The 22,152-nt window shown below is 38.8% G+C and overlaps 1 protein-coding gene across 3 annotated transcripts in view; it reads right to left on the reverse strand.

Moving 5' to 3' along the window:
• The window catches only part of TBL1X (transducin beta like 1 X-linked), a 192,181-nt gene that overhangs the window by 33,596 nt on the left and 136,433 nt on the right, over positions 1-22,152 (reverse strand). For all 3 annotated transcript variants that reach the window (XM_053934424.1, XM_053934423.1, XM_053934425.1), the window contains 3 exons: positions 20,463-20,570; positions 3,211-3,356; positions 374-623 (listed from right to left, as the gene is read on the reverse strand). In XM_053934424.1, coding sequence (XP_053790399.1) covers positions 374-623; positions 3,211-3,356; positions 20,463-20,520 — 454 coding nt within the window. In that variant the 5' untranslated portion in view covers positions 20,521-20,570. The remainder of the gene's footprint in view (positions 1-373; positions 624-3,210; positions 3,357-20,462; positions 20,571-22,152) is intronic.

Consider the following 22,152-nt stretch of genomic DNA (forward strand, 5'->3'; position numbering starts at 1 on the left):
TGACAAGATTTGTCTACAGCCCTGTTTTTGTCCAATATCTAAAAGCATCTAGAAGGCTGATAGTAAAGTCTGGGTAGCCTGCTCCAAGGAGAGAGCATACAGCTCCACTTCTTGATTCTGTCTTCAACCTGCAATTCTGAACATATCTGAAGTTTTCAGATTCTCAGGGACAGGTAAAACACAGCACTGTGATGTGAAACATCATTTTTACTCAGCACCCTTTTTAGAAATGCCCCACCCTCCTGGAAATGATTGCCCTTGGTTCTACCACCTAGCAGAAAGCACACCTTGTACCCCACCCCACAACTAAGAACTAGAGTATTATGGAAACACAAACTGCCCAGAGGTGGCAGGCAGCTGCACGCTGGCTTACTTATTGCATGTGCCCCATTCTCCTCTCCATTCACAGTGGCTTCTCCGTTCTTTGGTGTGTTCTGCTGGGAAACAGCAGTCGTCGTGGCTCCCGCTGTGGCCGCCGTGGCTGCTGCCGCTGCCGCGGCGCTGGCTTGTTGCTGCGCTAGCTTCTCTCTGAATGCTTGCTGTCGGGTCTGAACGACATCAGGCATCACCGCGTCTATCAGAGACAGGGACTCTATTGGCCTGCCATCAAATACTGTACCATCCTGCAGGGAAAATGAGCAGAAGGGAAATCCCAGGTTTAGGATCTTCACCACTCAGGCGGCAAAGAATCACAAAACGAAGCTGTGTGAAGACACTACACTTTGACTTAACTAATAGGGCCACAGGACTATGGACTGACTCTCTCTCAGATCCATGATGGTGGCATTCATGGTCCACTCAGAAATCTGATCAGTGAAAAAGTAACTGGTTGGAATTTTATAGAAAGTTCTACCATATAAATGCTTTATAAATGCAAAAGGAATTAAGCTGTGTTTAAAAATATGTCTTACCAGTGGCAGAAAATTTCACTTTGTTTTCTGTTTGAAAAAACAGAGTCATGGCTAAAGCCATGATAAAGGCAAACAGACCTTGGTTAAACTATTTATTTTCCTACACTTGCAGGAGCATAGGAATGGAATGGAAGCAGATGAAGCATAATGAACCTCAGCCAAAACATGATGTATGCACAAATTCAGTGGTTTCTTACGCAGTGTTTTTCAGCCCAGCACCACCAGTTGTAGCTGATCATACAAGACAGCCTTACCATTATTTTTCTTTTATTCCACTATATTATTCATAATAGTTATGACTTTCATTTTGATTTTTGTAAATTAAGCTTCAGCTTCAAAAACCAATTGAGTAAACTTTTAGGGACTGTTGAAGAGTTAATACAGACTATATTGACTTAGCTTTTTTTCACTTTCACTTTCCTATTATCTTAAATATAGGGGAAAGATTTCAGTAGTCTTTGCAAAGTGGCATTTTGCCAATCTTCTGTGAACTCCCTTCAGTTCTTTGAAATAATAATGATCCAGTGGTGAAAGATTTGTTCTTGAGAAAGAGCAAGAATAGGATACAGATAGATTGTGTAGCCTGGTAAACAATGTAATCTTCCATAAGTGAGAAGAGTTAATAAAGAAAAATAGTTGCTTGCCTGACTGGTATGTCTCTGCTGACCTAGTTGTTGGATTACCCCTAATGATTACAGTATTAAGATAATACATATTTGTTTCCTCATGGGGAAGAAAAAGTAGGAGACAGTTGTTAGAGAAGAAACCATAATCTCTTTCTCCTCAACATTTTTTTATGCGTCTGCCAAAATTTATTTGAATCTTGACTCAAATTCTTGCTACACAATAAACAAAATGTTTGCCAACAGATCCTGACATCTTACATTTTCATCTGTAAATGTGCTCACTGGCCTATTTATAAGACTGCCCTTTAATAGATGACAAACAATAATTTTATACACACTAGTTTACAGACTCACTGATTACTTGTCACTCTTAAGTACTACACATAGAAAAGTAACACATAGGGAAGCATCTATGCTAGCCCTTCCTGGGATTCAGATGTAGCATGAATGGCCTTTGCTTTGCTGTAACATACTTAACAGTATCTATCTGAACAGGATCATAGAATGGCTTGGGTTGGAAAGGACCTTAAAGGCCCTATGTCCAACATCCCTGTCGTGGGCAAGGACACCTTCCACAAGACCAGGTTGCTCAGGGCCCTGTTCAACCTGACTCAAACCACAGTGAGAGAGCACATAAATCTTAATGGTGACAACAGGCATATTTTCAGATTATTCTTTCATTTTAGAGAAAATCTTGAAGCTGGGTAAGTGCAGGCCCCTACAACTTGACCTGATACAGGTGCTTCAGAGCTGGGACTTTCTAACTGTGTAGCTCCGGTTTCAGGCACGGGACAAAATGTTAGCACCAAATTGAGACAGCTTCCTAACACTGGCTTGTTATTACAACTGCATCAAAGTGCAGCTTGGTGTGAATGTCAAATGTTATTGCCCCAATTACAAAGTAACACATATACAAATCTTATACACGGTATTGAGTCATAAAAAGAAAAATCACACAGAATGTTTGAATAAAGACAAAGGAGTTTCCAAACTACACATTGCAAACAACACAGCCTTTTCTCTTTTACAATCCTTTGTTCTCACCCATGCTGTTCACATACATTCAGGTATAGAGGAAAAAGCAGTAGCTTCTCTGTATTAATATTTATTACCGATGTTTGTCAGTCAGAAATATCTGTCATAAAAATCTTGTAATGCAGCACTTGCTTATCTGTTACACTTCATTCCCTCTCAAAGCACCACGTCTTTAAGGTTGGCAGGGCAAAACCACTGGCTTTTCCTACATCCCTTCTTTGTTTCGACTGGCAGTTCAAGGAGAACAGAGACAATTTGTGGCTGTTCATACAGTATCTACAGAAAACTTGCACCCCAGCCACATTCAGAATTTACAAGCAACTGTTTCACCATGTACACGATGCTTTATCTCATATGATCTACGCCAAAGTCACTGAAATCACTGTACACTCTGGATTTGTTGGCTGGGGTAGCAGAAACACCATGAATAATCCAGGTAAGCAGAGCAGAGAACACCTCCCTGCCACAGCTAAAAAACTGAAACACGCCTCCATCTCAGAGCTTTCTGGCTCTCTGCTGAGACTGGGCAAAGTACGAGGCATAAAATTAAACCAGATGAGGAGAAGCTCGTGCTGGGGCTGCTGGGGCGTGCTGCTTGGCACGTCCCAGCGTGCGGCAGTGGCAGCGGTGGTACTTACTTCGTTGATGCTGATCTCGGCCTCCACATACTGGAGCCCCTTCTGGAGGATGGAGATGAGTGCGGCAGGTGGCACTAGTGTTCCGTTGATGTTGGACTGGCTGATGTGGCTCTCGATACCAAAGGTAAAGGCCGAGTGGGAGAAACCTGAGAGCAGGAAAAGGAAGCCATGATATGAAATCTAAATGCACGAGTCAGATACACCTTCACGGTCTAAAAATAATTCTGTCTTGAGATCTAAGAGATGCTGCCGTGTAAGCAGATGGGTGTGGGCTGGCTGCTCGGAGCCGGGGAGGTCAACCTGAGTCACCCTGACTGCCCATCCCCCCCACCTCCCCATATATAGGGGAAGCCATATAGAAATAGAAATGCATGCAGAGGAAAATAACTGCACTAACTGAAACAAAACATGTAAACACCAGCAATCGCCATAAGGGCAGGTCCAGCTAAAAAAAGTGCCTCATATCTCCTTTTCCCTTGCTGAATTTCAGTGCTGGGTGTTTACTGACGCTGTGCACTTAAATCCCTACCAGCATGCAAGTTGTATAAAATCAAGGCATAGATGCAGCTGACACAGAGGAGCACTTCCCTTATACCAGCGAAAAGATTTCAAATCCTCTGCTCATTTATTGCTTAGTAAAATATAATGGGCAGAGCACTGCTGTTAAAATGTGAAACTACAGAAAGGCCACCCCTGTAAACCTATTTTCTGTATGTGAACAGCAATTGCAAAAGTAATTAACTGGGATTTGCCACACAGCAGATGACAAGCTAGTGAGGTGGCCTGTACTTCAGCCAGAAGTCTTTCTCTTCCCTGTTTCATTTTTGTCATTGTCTGATTAAGTAAGTGGCAATGAAGGTGACAGCACTGAAAATTAAAGAATTTTGGCAGACAAATTTTAAAGAGTGCTGCCTTAAATTCTGGCTGAAGTTGCTCAGAACAGTTGCTGGGTATGGAGGCGAGCGCTGCAGAGAGACTGTACAGAGGGGCAGCTGTGGGAGGGGGGAGGGGGAACAGGATGTAGATATAACTGTAGGAACCCATTTATCATCACACTGTCTCCAGAGCATTAATCTAACATTAAAAGCCTTGGGGAAACCACCCATGCACTGTCTCAAACAGGAAGAGCTCTCATCGTCTCCACCAGCTAGACAAGAAAAAACAACAAACAACAAACTCCCCCAAAAAAGAAAAAGAAAGCAGCTTTAAATGAAAATACTTCCGTTAAATATAGCTGTGCCTCTTCCCCTTGTCAACGCTAGTTTCATTTATAGTTTTGTCCGTTAAGGGATTTCCCCTATATGACTGCAATGCCCAATTCTGCGCAGGCTGGGGATGTGATTTTGGGCTCGCTTGACAGTAGTGCTTTCTTTCTCTCTTTTCAAGATACTTCTCCCAGCTAGCTCAATTATTAACACAGATAGCTAGCAAAAACAAGCTGAGAAACAGAATGCCTCCCACATTTGAAACCAAGGTATGTATTTCTCTGATTCTCCCTTCCCCCTACACATTTTATTTTGCTGCTGCTTTTCTCTTTTTCCTGATAACTGCTTCCACTCTCTCCCCTCCCACCCTAATTTCACTTCCTGGTGATCTCCCGGTTTTGGGGGATGCTTGGGATGCTTTGGACACTTTTTAGGAAATGGCAGGTCCACCTATGAACAGAATTCTATAGGATTACAAGGCATTAAAAAAGGACAGATAAAAAAACCCCACTGAAAAACTGCAGTATCATTTATGTAATCCCTAGGCCAATTTCTTATTCTGTATTGCTCTTTGTGTCCTGGTCTAGTTTATGAGCTGCTGGACCTCCTGCTGCGAAACAGAGTTTAAGATCTGCAGGGCAGTGTTTTTCCCTGGTTATTAGTTTTGTAGGACATCTAAGCACTTTACTGGGAGCCACAATGAGGAAGAAATCAGGCACTGAGCATTCATAGCCTGCACCTGAGAGGTCTAGGGCCTAATAACTGAACACTGAAATCTCTGTGTGTATCATTAAATACATGGCATAAAACTAACCAGAATTAGAGAATCAGATCCCTCTTAATTTATATTTATGTGTATTTGAGTTAATCAATAATAGTAACACAACTTCCTTAAAACAGAATGAACTTAAAAATACATGACAGATAAATTGGTAAATCTATGTAAGAATGAGAAAACCGAGTTCTTGTTCAAGAGCACTAAAGGTGACTGCTAAAAAACCCAGCAGTTAGTTTCCAAGTCAACAGCTCAGAAAATTTTAACATGGTCTCTGATTGAAACAACAGGTGGATGGCATAAAAATGGCAACCAACAAACATGGAGGGGAAAAGTAAAAAAGTGGAAAACCATGACTGTGGATCAATGGCAGACATAAATCTTAAGTATGACATTTTACATCTCATTATTGCATTTTGTATCTTACAGAATTTTTAGCTGGCTGCTGGCATATCTCAAGCCCCATCTTTGCCAGGAGACAGATGACAGCACACAGCTAAACCTCTTTGTTCAGTCCAGATCCCCAGAGAGCAATACAACTCACCTCATAGCATGTGATAGAAGAAACTTTTCAGTACAAAAGTCAATTGTGTTTTTGCAATGAAACTTGTTATCTTACTGTTTCTCTGGATGCTGAGAAACGATCACCAAAGCACCTGTTAGATGAGCTCCTGTTACACTGTCACTGAGGAGCAATCTCACTTACACACCTCCAGCAGCTGTGAGAAACTTTTGTAAGATTTTATCAGACAAGATCAGATTAACAAAAATCAATGGCACAAAACTGTTTAAGTGAGTGCTGCTGGACATAGTGCTCCTCATACCTCTTGAAAAAATGCACCCACATACAATTGTAGTTAAAAAAAACGAGAACAACAGAAATATGCCAACCAGTCCTCCAACAGATAGCTAATTCCCTCCTGATTTCTTTTATTACCACAGCAGTTATATAAGGCTCATTTGAAAATAAATGGATTTAAAACCACCTCACACAGTCAACAAAATCCTCAATGAAGCTGTACCTACATGAGGTTTCTGATAACACTGAAGAATCACCTGAGCTTTACTTTTATAGTTACCAGATAGTCATCAGTTCTCTTCAGGGCTCTGCATTGAACTACACTAAATTACACAGCAAAGTTGCAGCTCCATAGTTTAGTCTTACAAAATGGTGATTTCTATTACACAAAGGCAAGAAAAAAAATGTTAGCTTGTTAACCTGGCCCTCCTTCTAAAATCATGAAACTACACTGGGGACACAAAGCCAAGACACAAGTACCACTCCCACTTCCCCTCTGTCAGAGCAGTTGGGGAGTGTAAGCAGAGACAGAAGGTGCTCTGCAAGTGGGGACCTGAAGGAAGGATGTGGTGTGGATGACGTGAAATTACAGTAGACAAACTGAAAATGCCGTGGCAGCACTGAAATGAATGAAAGTTGCAAATCCGTGTCTGTATGCATTCCTTCTCATAAATTCTGTCACTCTGTAATAATCACTCTACAAAACAGTAATTTCTGTTCAAATAGCACCAGTAAACAAAATCTTAGTGCAATATACCCTTCAAATACACATGCAGTGAGACTATGAGCTTTTAAGGTTAAAAGCATGAACACAAAGGGCTGAAGAGGAGAAAGCATTGCCACACACTGAACAGGTTTCACATCAGTGAGCCAGTTGCTATTGCTGTGACATGACCAGTGCCCTAAATGGCATCTTTCAGCAGACTTGAGAGAATGGCTTCCAGGTTTTTTCTGCCTCAAAAAAGATGGGGAAACAGAAACCATCAAGCTATGTAAAATCTGTAAATATATTATCATATATGAAAAAATCTACCCAAACGAACAGTGCAGATCTTGGGATGATCTTGGTATGAATGGAGATGACTTAACAACTGTGGAATAGTTGGACTTGAAGTATTCCACAGAGCATAAAAGCAGAGAGGAAATAATGAATGCAGAAAACAATTACTTAAATGACCCCCCAATCTCAAAAAATTTTACACAAGTCAGAAACAGACTTGAAAACTGACTGAAATTCCTAATTGAGAGATTCCCACACTGTTTTTTGTACTGACAGTGGTAACAGGTCCTGATTCTGTGCTATATCTTTTCCCACACTGAGGTGTCTGTATATACTCTCAGTGGTACATACACAGCCGTTTGGGAATTCTTGCCCTAGGCAGTGCCAAAAAATGCATATGTAGGACTCTGTTTTGCAAAATTTCACTGATAGGTTTTGCTATAACTGCAAAAATGGAGATGATGGATGGTTTTTCCTTTGGCTGTTCCTTTTTCAGTTAAAATGGCTTCCCTTTGAAGCTAGATTTGTCATTGATCATAAAATGACAAGGTTTTATTTAATGAACATAATGATACTTGTTTGATCTGAAGGCTACATAGTTTTAATTGTTTACGGTATGCCTGGCTCACATCAGAAATGCCTGTCAAACGTAGGTGTAGAAAAGGCAACTGGGGAGCCACACAGCCCAGGGAATGACTTCTTCTCCAGAGATGTGTCTCACCTCTTCTGGGAGCAAAGCACTCTTCCTTTTAGACTCACAACTGGGGTGGTGCTGAGTATTCCCCATGCTGGCTTGTTTGGCACTCACAGCTCCAGCTAAAATTGACATCTACCAAGTGTTCCTTTCATTTCCCAATCTCTTTAGCACTACAAAAAGCATGTCTTTGTAAAACTGCAACCTTGAATTGTAGCAGCTACAGTACCTACTGCTGTATTTGTACAGATGAGGGGAATGGCAAAGAGGGGTCTGTGGAAGCAAAGACCCTTGAACTGTTTCAGCCCTTACTTGGCTACTTGGGAGTTACTTTGGGGATGCCCTGATGAGCAATAGAGAAGTGATCTGTTGAACAAAGTTTTCTGTTTGTGAGCTAGTTTGGACTTAGTTTTCTCTGGTTAACCTAAATAGTTTGCTGTACAAAGACTTTTTAAAACCCAGGTGTTTTTAAGTTATTTGCTAATAACTCGGTTCAATTACTCCCACTGTAAAATCCTTCACTGAAACATTTGCTGCTGTACAATGAAACAGAAAATAAAGAATTATGAACATCAAATTGCCTTTTTCATACACTTAGGGCATCTTGATGATGAACAGCCTCTATCCCAACACTGAGTACAAGTAACAAGCCATTCTGACAAATCTTTGTATAACTAATGCCCGGTGTGGCCCTCTCTTCTGGAAAACAGTGACATTTCGTATGGAGATCTGTGTCCTTCAATAAATTTTCCTATTTCTTTAACTCAAGCAGTCCAGACTGTGGTTTGCATATACAGAGATCTTAAGTTCAATTTCCAGAAATCACTAGATTAGTGATGTTATTACTTTAAGAGAGAAAAAAAAATGAAAGAAAAGGAATAAACTATCAGACAATCCCTTTTTTTTTTCTCCAACAATTTAACCATCTCCACATGGAAATAACCAGCACTTCTTGTTTAATTGGTTTCTCTGCCATTGTGTTGTCTTTCTTTTTTGAAATTTCCAATACAAGCTCCTCCAGTCCTCACCTCTGAAGTAACACAGTATTCCCCATTAAAGTATTTGGCAGGTAGAGGAGACAAAAATGAGCAAGGCTTTAGAAATTATTAAAACTACTGGCTCAGCAGAATCAACCTGCAGCTGCTATAATGGGATCCACCAGATCAAGTTTTCTGGCTGCAGAAGAGCCTGCTTTCTTTAAGATTAGTCTTGCATCTGGTACTACTGCTGAGACTTTGACCAAAGGACAATTCATGCAAGAATGGAAGGCCTGTAAGAACTGATTATAGCTATACAGGCTGCAGGGAAAAACAAAAACAAAAACAAAAAACAAAAGGTTGTCAGGAGCAAAGAAAAGTCATCTTTATGACCATAAATGGGTATATGGGCAAAATTCCCGGGAGATTCAGACACATCAAGCAGAAACATTCCACTGCATCATGAGTCAAAAGAAAATCGCGCACAGGAGGAGCAGACGTCCACACACAATCCCATCAGCTGCTTTACCGTGTTACCAAACCCAAGTAACTCCAAAGCTGCCTGCACAACTGCTTGCCAAAGAAACCAGATGCAAGCAGTGGAAAAACACTAATCCCAAGTTTGACGTCTGGGTCCTGGGAGTGCCATGTAAGCAGGAAGGCAAGAAGGGCAGAGTGGTGCAATGTGGTGCTCTGAAATAAATTAGAGCCCCATCACAGCAGTTAAAAGTCCACAAAAAACCCCCGGTAAAATACGACCATGAAAAAAATAAGTTCCTCCAAAAACTAATGATGTACAAACAATATAGTCAATGTTAAATTAAATGAAGACTTCTATAGGTCTAGATTTATCAGTGTAGAGAAGCAAGGCACACGTATCACTAAGGGCAGATTTGAATGCAATTTCTGTATGCAAAAACCAGAAGCAAACAACTTAAGTTAGAGCAACTGTATTTTCTTAATTCAGGGCCTAGCTCATGCTAATCCAGTTCCTGAGGCAAGTGATGTAATTTCTTTCCATTGCCCGAGAAAATACAGTGATGCTCTTCACTGTACTTGACTGCAGCTGCCATTTAGCCTAGTATTTTTTCTTCGATATGATACATAGAGTGAGAACTGAGAATGCAACATGGATCCCTATCCTTGCTTATCCTTAGGCTTTTGTTTAAACTGAATTATGTTTCCATAAAAACATGGTCATAAACTCCCAGTGTACATATATGTGAAGGCTTTACAAAAAGGGCAACTGGTTTCTTTGAAATATGTTTGGTCACAGTAAGTGTCTGGTGCCTTAAGTCCCTGGTAAGATTCTACTAACAATTACAAAAAATAACTGTGGACAAGAATCCTCTTCCAGATCTTGTTTATTATTCACAGCAGAATGAGATTCTTCCTTAGTTGAGTTTTTTGTTTCTTAGTAATACATCCTAGAGGACCTCTCTGGTTTTGGCAATGTCTGCTTATTTTGGAGACCTACCTTTGCAATTACATAAAGGGCTTAACAAGGACACACATTAGCAATTTAAAATAGAGAACTGCAGTTAAAAAATATTTTTAGAAAAATCATCTGAACAATAGGGCTTGCACATTTGTTTCAAGATCAGGATTGCTAAATGATTAAAATTATTTCCAGAACCCTGGGAAATGTGTTCAGTATTACAAGCTCTTGCAACAGTCACTGGGAAATATAAAGAAAGTATTCCTAGCTGTAGGTAGAATTACAGTATGTCTAGTTACCCAAAGTTTTACAGTCGTGATTATTCACTAATATTAAATGTTACGCCCTTTTTTCTTGGATATTGGACCTGTTCACATTCTGCCAAGAATTCAGAGTAAATGTCTGCTACCCAAAATTATTTTATTATGTGCCAAAGAATGTTTTTGGCAGGTACTTTTTTTTTCTTTTTCATGCGGGAAAGTATGTTGGAAAAGATTAATACAACTTGGAAATTATCTTTTGATGAGTGGTACTTGGCACTCACTGTTTAAGCCTTTCTGAGGGCTGCAAATTAACAAAGAGAGAAATACGATACAGACAGAAAACAGAGCACAAGCAATGGAAAGAGGAACTTATAAAAATCTCTTGAAAACAAGGTCTCAAGTAATCCCGCTTCACTCACCCTGTGCAAATGAGAATGACAATTGCAAATAAATATCAGTACAGATCTAGCAATTTATTGCAACTATGGGCAAAGTCTGAAACAGCTTATGAAGGTCATAAGGACGAAAATAATCTTTTCCTTCTGAATTAATGGGATGCTGTTATCTTTTAGCCCTGCCTGCGCAACTGAACATCCAAAGAAAGAGACACATAAATTTTGGGATCATTCATATAAAACAGACTTCCACAGTCGTATATACTTTCCTTAAGCTATGTTCTTCTCTCTGTTCTAACATATATCTCTAAGTGGTGGCAAGGAGGACACCTCAGCTGACCCTCAGGGGACATTCAGGAACCTAACACCAGGAAGGGGTCTGTGGATGATGACTACGAACGGAACCCTAACACAGGATGGGTGTGAGGAGGGGTGGTCTGTAAGGGCCATGGCTGTTAAGGCAGAACATTCTCAGCACAGAGGTTATTAGCAAAACTTGCAAAGCTCCACTGGGCTTGGAGACTCAAACTGAGAAGCAGTAAAGTGAGAAATGTGTAGGACTGCACTGGTTTTATGAGCAAAGTCATCTTGACCTTTAGACATCTGTCTTCTACCCAACTTGCTATTTTCTTAATACCTAAAAATACTGTGTTTTTGCAAGCTTTAAAAAACAGGACATGAAGTGATCAGAATCAAAATTTGTGCCATGGAATAAATTTGTAAAGGTGTAACTGTTTATGTTTGTGTAACTTCAAAATCACTGTTTGTTCGGTGTCCGAGATCCAACCCTGTACGGCAACTTTCAGGCCAAAGAAAAATTGAAATAGCCAAGTTTAGAAAACTGTGAAGAGACCTAGAAGGAAATATGAGGTAAGTAGGCTTTTGCAAATGGCAAAACCCCAAAATACTCAATGTATTTCTTTCCTTCACATGAAGTTAAAAATTCTGCACCAAGTATGAAACAGGGTACATAGAAAAAACATTTCAAACAGACCTCTTGAACTGCATCACAAAACATTTGAAAATATTATTTATACATTTGTATATAAAGAGATACCTGGTCACAAAAGTCACAAATCTGTGCAAACAAAAACCATAAAAATGGGTCTCATACAGCCTATAAAATTCTTTTTAAAATTTACCAGAACAAAGTAAGACAAACCAAACAACCTCTTTACCTGTAGAAATGTTTCTTCCTTACCATCACAGAACCTGGATTTTGTGAAGCCAACCATCATATACTGCTAGTACATATTCATTGCTCTATGAAAAAAGTGTCCAATTTGGTTTGGACTTGCATAGGTGCTCAGCTTCATCCTTTCCAAGATCTGTAGCTTTGTTAAGTTTAAACAAAATGCTTTGGGAACTGCAGCCCAACAAAGCTTGTTGCCTTCTAATGTTGACCTTGATTTTCTTAAAACGTATTTATTGTTTACAAAGAGAATAAATCTTTACTAGCAAAGAAGAAACTGTGCATAATAATACAGTTCTTATTTTAGAAATGGATTTGTCCTTTTAGCATAATCCATTCTCAAACAACAAAGAAGTATAATTTCAAATTCAGAGTCAGGCCCACTGTTTCTGGAATCATACAATCACTACATTCCAGTGATTAAAAGAAATACAGAAAAGTCGAGGAGATATTAAAAAGAAGGAGTTGTGGTTTATTAAAATCCCTTATATATCCTTTTGAGATTTTACTACAAAAATATTATGCTGGAGGTATTATATTATATTATATTATATTATATTATATTATATTATATTATATTATATTATATGAAATATGTGTTGTTACAGATGGTTTCATGTCATACAGGAACATTCATTCTGAGGTGACTTCAATGAAATTTAAAGCATACCATTTTTTTGGGTCAAATTTCTTAAGTGTTCTTATCCAACGGTCACTTTGACTTGTATTGTACTCCTAGAAAACACTGTGGCCTTATTTATCTAAAAAAATTCATGAAAACTCTTGTGACTTTTGGTTCTGTGGTTCTTGGCTGGTTCTACAGCTAACTTTCAATAAATCAGAGATTTGGATCAAAACCTTAAATTATTTTATTTTAATTAAGTATGCTGGCCCTAAAAAGGATAATGCATCATATAAATAGGACTGCATGCCCACAAATCAGGTCTGTGCTAAACCATGAGAATTAAAAGTAGAGTTTGTTTTGCTCTGAAGTCTCACTATTGTACAGCTGAAAAGCTGAAAGAATTCCTGCTTTCAGTTGCAACACCAGTTCCTGAAAAATACAGTTAGCATCTCATTCATCCTGCTTTTAGGGATATATATTCACCCATAAATTCATAGACAGTACTCTGAAATAATTGAAAAAGAATGTTAAATATTGTCCCAGCACCCATGCAATACTTTTTACTCAGATGATTTCAGTACATTTTAGGACTGTAAACATTCAACATCTGCTTAGGTACTATTCATAGTATTAATTTTACTTTCAAACAGGAAAATTGAGGGACAAAAACTTTAGGGTGAGGTATAAACACTCAGTTTTGATGTATGCCCTTGAAAAATGTATCACTTTATTTATTCAGTAATGCCTGGTCGCACCCAGTTACAGCAGCACAGAAGTGGCTGTGCACAGGGCAGGTCAGAAGTGTCCTTACTGCGGTGCAGCTGAGGTTGGTCTGTGAGCTGTCTGTTGGTCTGTGTGTCCTGCCTGTGCTGCAGGCAGGACACACCAGGCCTGAGAGACTGGGGTAACACGCATGTCGACAAATAATGCAGCCACAGATTGTTACTGAATCAACGCTGAAATGTGTGTTTTATCTTTGCCTGGCAGGCTGTCATTTCAAGGATGCGTTTTTCCTCAGCAAACAAAAGGTCTCCATCATCCCTGCCTTTAGAGCACAGCTGTGTACAGAGCCTTGGGAACACTGCAGTAACTGCCTTGCAGACCCTTCTCTATAGGTTGTTTAAAGGATATTTGAGGCTCTCCAGTGCTGAGCAGGAGGTTGGACTACTTGAACATGAGCCAGCGATGTGCCCTTGCAGCACAGAAAGCTGAGAGCATGCTGAGCTGTACTACAAAAAGCACTGCCAGAAGGTCACTGGAGGGAATCCTCGCCCTCTAGCACTGGTGAGAGGCCTGGAGCGCCGTATCCAAGTGTGGGCTCCCCAGTATGAGAGAGAAGGGATGCACTGGAGAGAGCCCAGCGAAAGACCTTAAAGACAATCAAGGGACTGGTGCATCTGCCATACAAGGAGAGGCTGAGAGAGCTGGGACTGCTCAGCCTGGAGAAGAGATGGCTCACAGAGGACCTTATCCTCTGTGCAAAAATACCTGAGGGAGGCGCAAAGACGATGGACACTTTTTCAAGTGGTGCCCTGTGAGAGGAGGCAATCGGCACAAAATGAAACACATGACATTCCACTGAAACACAATAAACCATTTTTTACTGAGGGGGTGATAAAAGCATTGGAACTGGCTGTCCAGTGAAGTTGTGGACTCTCGATCCTTAGGAGATATTCAAAACCTAACTGGACACAGTCCTGGGCAACCTGCTGCAGCCAACTCTGCTGTTGGCAGGGGAGATGGATGTTTATAGTCCTAAAATGTACTGAAATCATCTGAGTAAAAAGTATTGCATGGGTGCTGGGATAATATTTACCATTCTTTTTCTATTATTTCAGAGTACTGTTTATGAGGATCTGCAATGGCCTCTGCCAATCTGAACTATTCTCTGATTCTGCCATCTCCTGAGATACTATCCAGACTGAGCCCTCCTACGACCCTAATGAGCCAAATTGCAAGAAAACATAAAAAAAGGCAAAGAAAAATCATTATCCAGTGACTCTGCCATCAGTGCACACTATTGCTTTTATTGCCACACTGGACAATTGCCTTTACTGACCAAGTGATTCATTCTTCTAATGAATTATTCTTCAAGGTATAAATTTTAATAATTTAAGAAAAATATATGCACTGTTTTGCATGCACATTCCTCTTCTACCTCGCAGCAGTCTTCCTACACAAAGGAAGCAGTTAGCTTTGAAGCAAATTTAGCTGACCTATATATGCCAATCTTTTATGCTTTGCTTAATCTGAATTATTTTCAACATGCACGTCTCTCGTCTGTGACTCAGGGACTCTGTGCCATACACAGTTGCTCAAAAAATACTCTAAACATACCTCATGCAGGCAAAGTATGGACTTCAGAGAAAAATTACACAGGCTTATGTAAGTAAAGATGGTTGCATCAGGCACCAATTCAAAAGAACAGAATACTGATCTTCAGCCATCCCCTACTGCCTGAGAACTTATGGAAGCAAACTGTGATATTTACACTTTCTGTAAAATTTCTGTAAAACTGAAAAAGAGACTTATTCAATATAAAAGGTAGTTTCCTTCAATTTTTGTTGCTTCCTTTTCAAAAAATTGCAAATGTCAACGGGAAAAAAAGTAATTTAGTACTATTCCAACTATTAGTATTTAGTTTCATCACAAGGATGAAATCCCAGAAACATCGTAATACCCACATTTTGGATTCTCTCATAATTTCCAAAGGCAAAATAACAGCAAAATGCCTTGGATGTGGTTAACAGGAAAGGCCCATATTTGTACATGCCTAACTACAAAGGGTTTTGTGATTCACAGAAACCTTTTGCTCTGTGCCTTTGAATCAATGCTTTAAACCTGAGAGAAAATCTTTTTCTCTAGGAAAACAAAGAAAATCTGTCAACTACAAACCCGGCAGACCAATGTGCTGCTAAAATCCTGAATTTACAGAGGGGAAAAAACCTTTTTTATTAGCTTTCTTCATTTTTATGGTTGGGAAGAAAACAAATGAAAATTCCAAAGTAAAATGGTAAATTGTCCCAAGTCAACATCTAAAAATGTCATTGACATCTTTTTTAGCAAAAGCATCTAGCTACTGTTTTTATTGTCTTAGATGTGGTAAAGATTGTACATAGTGCAGATTATACACTGGGGAACAGTTATCATAGATGTGTCATAAAACATGGAAAAACTCAAATCAAAAAGTAAAAATTTCAGTGTAAATGGAAACTTACACAATCTTAACTCTAACCAGTCATTGCAAGACATTCGTCACAATAAGTGTTCTACAAGAGAACAGGGTAAGCCACAGGCAACTGGGGACCTGATTTTCAGACACGAATTCCAGACTGCAGCATGCCTATAAATGCTAGAAAAGGAACACTGTTAAATGATCAATGCATCAAAAATACTCCATTTGAAAAAAGCTTTAATAACTGAATTGACATGTTGGGCTGAGTAGGGAAGGTAATTTATTGTAGCATTTGGACAGAGGATTTGCACTCACAACAGATGGCAACATTTTAGATTAAAAAGTATGTGAGACATTTGATTTCCCTTTGGTTTTGCCATCCTCCCTCAACTCTTAGAAATTTCCTTGGGATCCTTATTACTCCTCATTGCATTGTACTGTCTTTTGTGATTCCAAAAGAAAAACAATTCTCTGTTTCTCTTCTGGAAAAAAGTGGAACAGGAAAACTCTACATTATGAATTGTGTATTTTTTTTCCAAAAACTGAGAAACCCAATAGAAAGTCTGTGTCAGCAATGAAGGTGGCTGCTAGCAAAAGCATGCTTCTCAGGTGCAAAGTTAATGCAACTAATATTATTATTTGAATAATATGTTAGTCTTAATATTATCTAGTATTTATTGCAATTAACATAATTTGATGCCAGAACTGTGGTTACTTTGGTATGGCTTGTTTCACTTTCTCAATGTCGATACAACTGCTTCCACCACAGGAGTATTTTGTGTGCTCCCATCTCCACTGGTTGTACACTCTTAGCACAGATGTACCTAACTGGGGCCAATATTTCATTTAAAGGTAGACTTTGTATCAAGACACCTACAAATAAACATAGCCTGACTTTAAGAAGTTTGACTCCTGAGATAAACAACCCTTAAAAGCCTGAGCACTTTTAAGAACAACCCCTTTAAATTGTGCACCAAAAAAATCATAGTAAAAAAGGAGAAAACTAGACATTGCAAGACTTGACTTTGGATAGGAATAGATAACTTGAACTGAAAATAATCACTTGTTCTCTTTGTATGTCAAGAAAGGGGTATTCATGGTCTTACTGTGGAAGTAGTTAACACCTAGTCACCTTAGTGGTGAAATTCCTACAGCATTAAGCTATGGAGCATAAATGGAAATTATGATAGACTGCTTTGATTTTCTGGACATAGATAAGCACTGAGACAGTCACCTGTGTGAAGAGGCAACTATTTACTTACTTATTTTAATACAGCTAAATATTTACAGCCTTAACTTGTCCCAGCCCTGTGTTGTAAGGGAGAGATTTGACTGCACTGCCCCTAGATCAGGCACCTTCTCCAGCCTGCTCCTCCAGCAGCAGGCAACTCAGAGCAGTCTCCCTGGCTGTACTTTTTCCTGTCAAACCCCATTATCAGTCAGTATAACTCAACAAATGCCACAACTTACTATTTCATTCCATCTGCAGATGTACTTGGTAATCATTTTATATTTCCTTCCAGGTAACCAATAAAGTTGGTGCCAAGAAGAGATTCCTGTGAGTTCCCACTAGAAGTAACTCTTGAGATGAATAGTCCCCAGCTATAATCACTTTTCAGGATGTTTCTGTTATCCCATTTTTAATCCATTTGGTAACTCTGGATTACACTGGTTTTACTCCTCGTTATTTCATTTTGGTTTCAAGCACCGCATCAACAAGACCAAATAAAAATCATAGAGTAGTTTAAGTCTATTAATGTCAGCGCAGCTATCTCTGTCAACTTCATTTCTGATCTTGGAAAAAGGAGTATCAAGTATGTTTGACAAGATCTATTATCCATAAAAACTTGCTGGCTGGCATTTGGCATGATGTCATCTCTTCAGATTTGTTGGAGATATTTAGTCTCAGCCTTCCAAATATTGTCCTTGACCTATAGTTACCTGGATCATCTTGTTTAACCTTTAAAAATTCTGGCACAACATTTGCTTTTTCCAGTTCACTGAAACTCTCCTCAAAATGCCAAGATTTGTTAAAAAGCAACAATAATGGTTTAGACAGTTCAACTCTATTAATACTCTCCTGTGCAAGGTTTCTGATCTGACAGAAAATTAAGGAGGAAATATATAGTTACTGAATTTTACTTCTAACTTCAAGTTTACAAGAGCTGAACTCCTACTAGAATCACTTGCCAGCATTTTCATAATGAAGTGCAGAGCCCCCTTCAGCATCTTTGCTACAATGCTTCAAAGAATCTCAAGTGTTTCTGTATCTTGCAGACATTTTGCCTTTTTTTTTTTTTTTTTTGCTCCTTTGTTATTTCTCTCTTCCTCCCATCATTTGCCTACATTTTATGGGAAAGCCTGGAAGTTTTACACAGTAAGATCAAAGGACAGAAAACTGAAAAAAAAGCAAACTTTTGTGCGGTCTTGTAAGCAACATTAATGGTTTTGTCTGAAAATTTTTAGAAGCTTTGGGTTCAGCTAATGTTAACAAATAATCAGTGTAATAACCCTGTTTTTGACAAACTCCTTAAACTGTAGGGGTTTGAACTCAGACTGTATTTAAACACTAGCCCTTTAAATCTGGCCTGCATTATTTCTGAAGCTGCAGAGTAAATATCTTTCATTTTCTGTTGTGTCTTATGGCATTTATAGTAGCTGGTGGAAAGCCAAAATGCTGAATAACAGTTTCTGTCTTATTGCCTTACTTCATCTGAAAACACAGATATAAAAACCTTTTGGAAAAAACGGTGACAGTAGAAAAAAAGGCTCAAAACTAATGTAAGAAGCTTTTTTTAACAGATTAGTGGATTCACCACTGGTTATAATTCTAGTTTACTGAATGGAATTCCTAACAAACTGCCAGGCACATCTACATCCATATCTAGCATCTAGATTTCAATATGCTCAGTTTGAAGATAATTGGACTATTTATTCAAATATTTAATCTCAATTTTCACTCACTTATGTGCATAAAATACAACAGAACAGCGGAAATACGATGTTTTTGTGTCTGTCTTCAGTATGTGTGGATCAAATAATAAAAAATTTTTACCCTCTAGATAAGAATGTAAGAGCAGTACAACTTGCCATTAACATATAAAATTGCATGTTAAGTTCCCTGTAAAATGGCAAAAGTCATTGCTTGCTTGTGGGAGATGTTAGCTAGAGTAACTTTTTCCTCACTTTTAGCTGATCCCACCATTCTTGATTGACTTGTAAAACCTCCTGAATCACTACACAACACTAACTCGCTTCCTGACGTATCAAGATGGATAAAAAAGGTTGGGTTTTTTTCACATCAGGAAAAGCTACTGTATTACTACACCATTATGCAGAATCTCCTACAACCCAAACATAACAATGTAAAATAACTCCAGGATTCTTTATGCTTTGATTATATCTATTGGTGCAATGCTCTAATGTCTAAAAGCTCTTTCTAGTGCAGTACACAATGGCTTGTTTTTAAAAGTAAACTTTGTCTGGACAAAGTTTTAGTTTTGTTAGTTCCTCTTTTTCTTTCATCTGTTTGCACACCAGATCTAGAAGACTTTTGAGAAACTCCATTATTAGAGAGTGTGAGACAACAGCTAACACAGGCCAACTATGGACTCTCAAAGAACTGTTTCAAAAAACCAAAACATACAGAAGTACGATAAACCTTCTTAATTTAAGTGGAGATTCTTCACATAGGGATTCAGTTTCCTGGGATTGAAATAGTCTTGCAAGTTGAAGAAACAACTCAAAATAATGCATCTAATGAATACCAGTTATAGTGACCAACAGAAGCAGGCTAAAGCAGTACCTTCTACCTGCTGGAATTCTGGTTCTCTGTACAAGGCATCTCTTGGGTCTTAAGGGCTTATTCTAAAACTGGCTTCAAGTCTTCTGACAGGATGACATCTATTTTCCACAGATTTGTTTGTTTGTTTCAGCATGTGAAACATGAAATATTTTTAATCAATTCTACTTTTACCAACACAAAACATAGGGTCAGTACCAAGTAAAATATTGGTGATGCTGGTTACAAATCCTTTGACAATGTTTCTCAGTTCCCCTATCATCTCTACAGTAACATAACGTTTTCCATTAGCTAAGAGATATTCTACTTCTTGCAAAGAGTGGAAAGAAGACTACGTATATAAAATAAACCCAAAATGTAAGTTTCAATTTATTTTTTTTTTAATATTTTGAAGCCCTGTAGTATTTTCCAATATGAAAACAGCTAGAGGTGGAAGTGGTATGGAGACAGAGCCATGATGACACTTGTGCAGCTCAGTTTACATACATAATTACCCTAAGAATGGTCTAAAACATGAGAAACTTGCACCCAAATTTCTCTTTAGAGCCAGCATAAACTCAATGTAAACAATTTCAAGTATCTAAGAAAAAAAAGATACAAGATACATGTGCTTTTTGCCTGTGATGCCAAAAATTACTTTGGCTGACATGATATCACTACCAAAGCATTTGTTAACATAGTGTTATTTACTTCTTGTTTTGCAAACTGCAATGTTTATTTTGCACCTATGCATGTTTGTACTTTTATTATGTTCTAGACCATGATTTCAAAGAAATGGGGGTTTGTGCAAGAAATATTTAGTCTATCAGTCTGAAACACTCAAGGCAACATCCCTAGAGCAGTATCATGCAAAAAGGCAATTTCCCCATTTAATTTATGACCAGAAGTTATGAAGAAAGACAAAGAATTTACCCGATTCCTGGAGATAGCGATACACCAAGAAATTCACTTCGTCACTGGTTATGCTCATCTTAGCCCAACCTCAATATGATGAGGTTTACGAGAAGTGTGATCCACGCTCTGTTCAAGGGAGAGAAAAGAACAGGTTTTGTTTTATCTTAATTTACTATGAAATGTGCTATCAAAACAGAGGTGGGAATTGTTAATGTATTTAAAGATGTCATAAATTTATTAGAGCTGTAACATCCCAATGTGAGGCATCCATTAAATACTGTGAATCAAGTACTCAGGCTGTACTGCACCTTTCTTGTACAATTCAGGAGCAGTATTTAACATACATGAGAGTCAGAGAGAGCATTTTAAATATTAGAAGACCCTTCTACTGTCAACTTCTTTATTTGTGTGACTTTCCTACAGGCTCTTCAGAGACTTCTCTTTACTGTGTGAGCGCTTTTAGAATTGTTGGCAATTATAGTCATGTATAACACACCAAATTACAATATTTTTGCAGCTCTGAATTTGTAATCCGATTTTTTGTCCAATTGTTCATCCACTGAGGACAGATTCTTTCCTTACAAAACCATATTGTGCAATGAATGGGGCCGAAGGGGAAGAGAAAGAGAGAGAACATCATATACCTTGAGCCAGCAAGGAAGACAAATATCTTTGTATTATATAAAGCTGTGATATTATAATGTCACTGTTCATTAATGTTGAGCAAGAACTAAACTCAAATTTTTCATTTAAGTAATTGCAACCTTTAGGATGACAGTTTTACGTTACTATTTTGGGCATATACTCTGGTAATAAAAACACTGGGTTTAGATGATAAATTTATTTTGAACGTTTTGCATTAAATCTTGGTGATGCATTCCTGTTTGGGAATCTGACTTAAGTAGTTTGGTTTTAAAAGACCTAAGTACTCCTCAGACATAAACTTGCAGCTGTGTCAACCACACCATACCTGTGAGTGATCACATACAGCTTTGGCCGCAGAGGCGCACGCGAGGCTCTCACCGCGCACTACAAATCAAAGACCGTAGGCGTGTGCCAGGTGTTTTGATTTCCCGTATGCCTCTTCTTGGCAAGTGGAAAGGTTGTCTTTGTTCATCGAAAACCTCTTCAGTAATTCCTGCTGCCTAAAGTAGCACCTGCTACTGCAGGCGATGGTGATCGACAATGCTTCCCCTGCTGATGGTTTAAACCAGCAGGTCACTCATGACTGTAACAGATGTCTTTGCATATTTATGTAAATGGAGGTCTTTCGAACCCTGGTAAGCCTTTTATTATCCCAGGCTGTACTTCATCAATAGCTTGGATGCTGGTTTTTCTTATGAAAGCATAGCTTGCTAATTTGGCAGACATCTTCCTCAAATACTTGAGTCCTAATTGTTACAGTTTACATTTCATGGAGAACAAGAAGAAACAAAGTACTGAAAATCATTCAGTCTCCATAAGGAAAATTTCATCTCCTTTGGAAAGGATGAATGCTTTCTGCTAAGATTCCGGCTGAGGACAGCATCAGCTGTATCCAACATCCATCCCTGTCACACATGCCACGTATTGCCCTGGGAAGCCACTCAGTCTCTTTTCTCCTCAATCCCTCATCTGTAAAATGGGCTCAAACTTCTCTGCCACATGATTAGGAGACTGGAAGCACAGATAGTGGTTAGGACTGAAGTTACCAAGGCTGGCAACTTCA

Source organism: Vidua chalybeata, chromosome 2 (assembly GCF_026979565.1).
Source record: "Vidua chalybeata isolate OUT-0048 chromosome 2, bVidCha1 merged haplotype, whole genome shotgun sequence".
Taxonomy (NCBI): domain Eukaryota; kingdom Metazoa; phylum Chordata; class Aves; order Passeriformes; family Viduidae; genus Vidua; species Vidua chalybeata.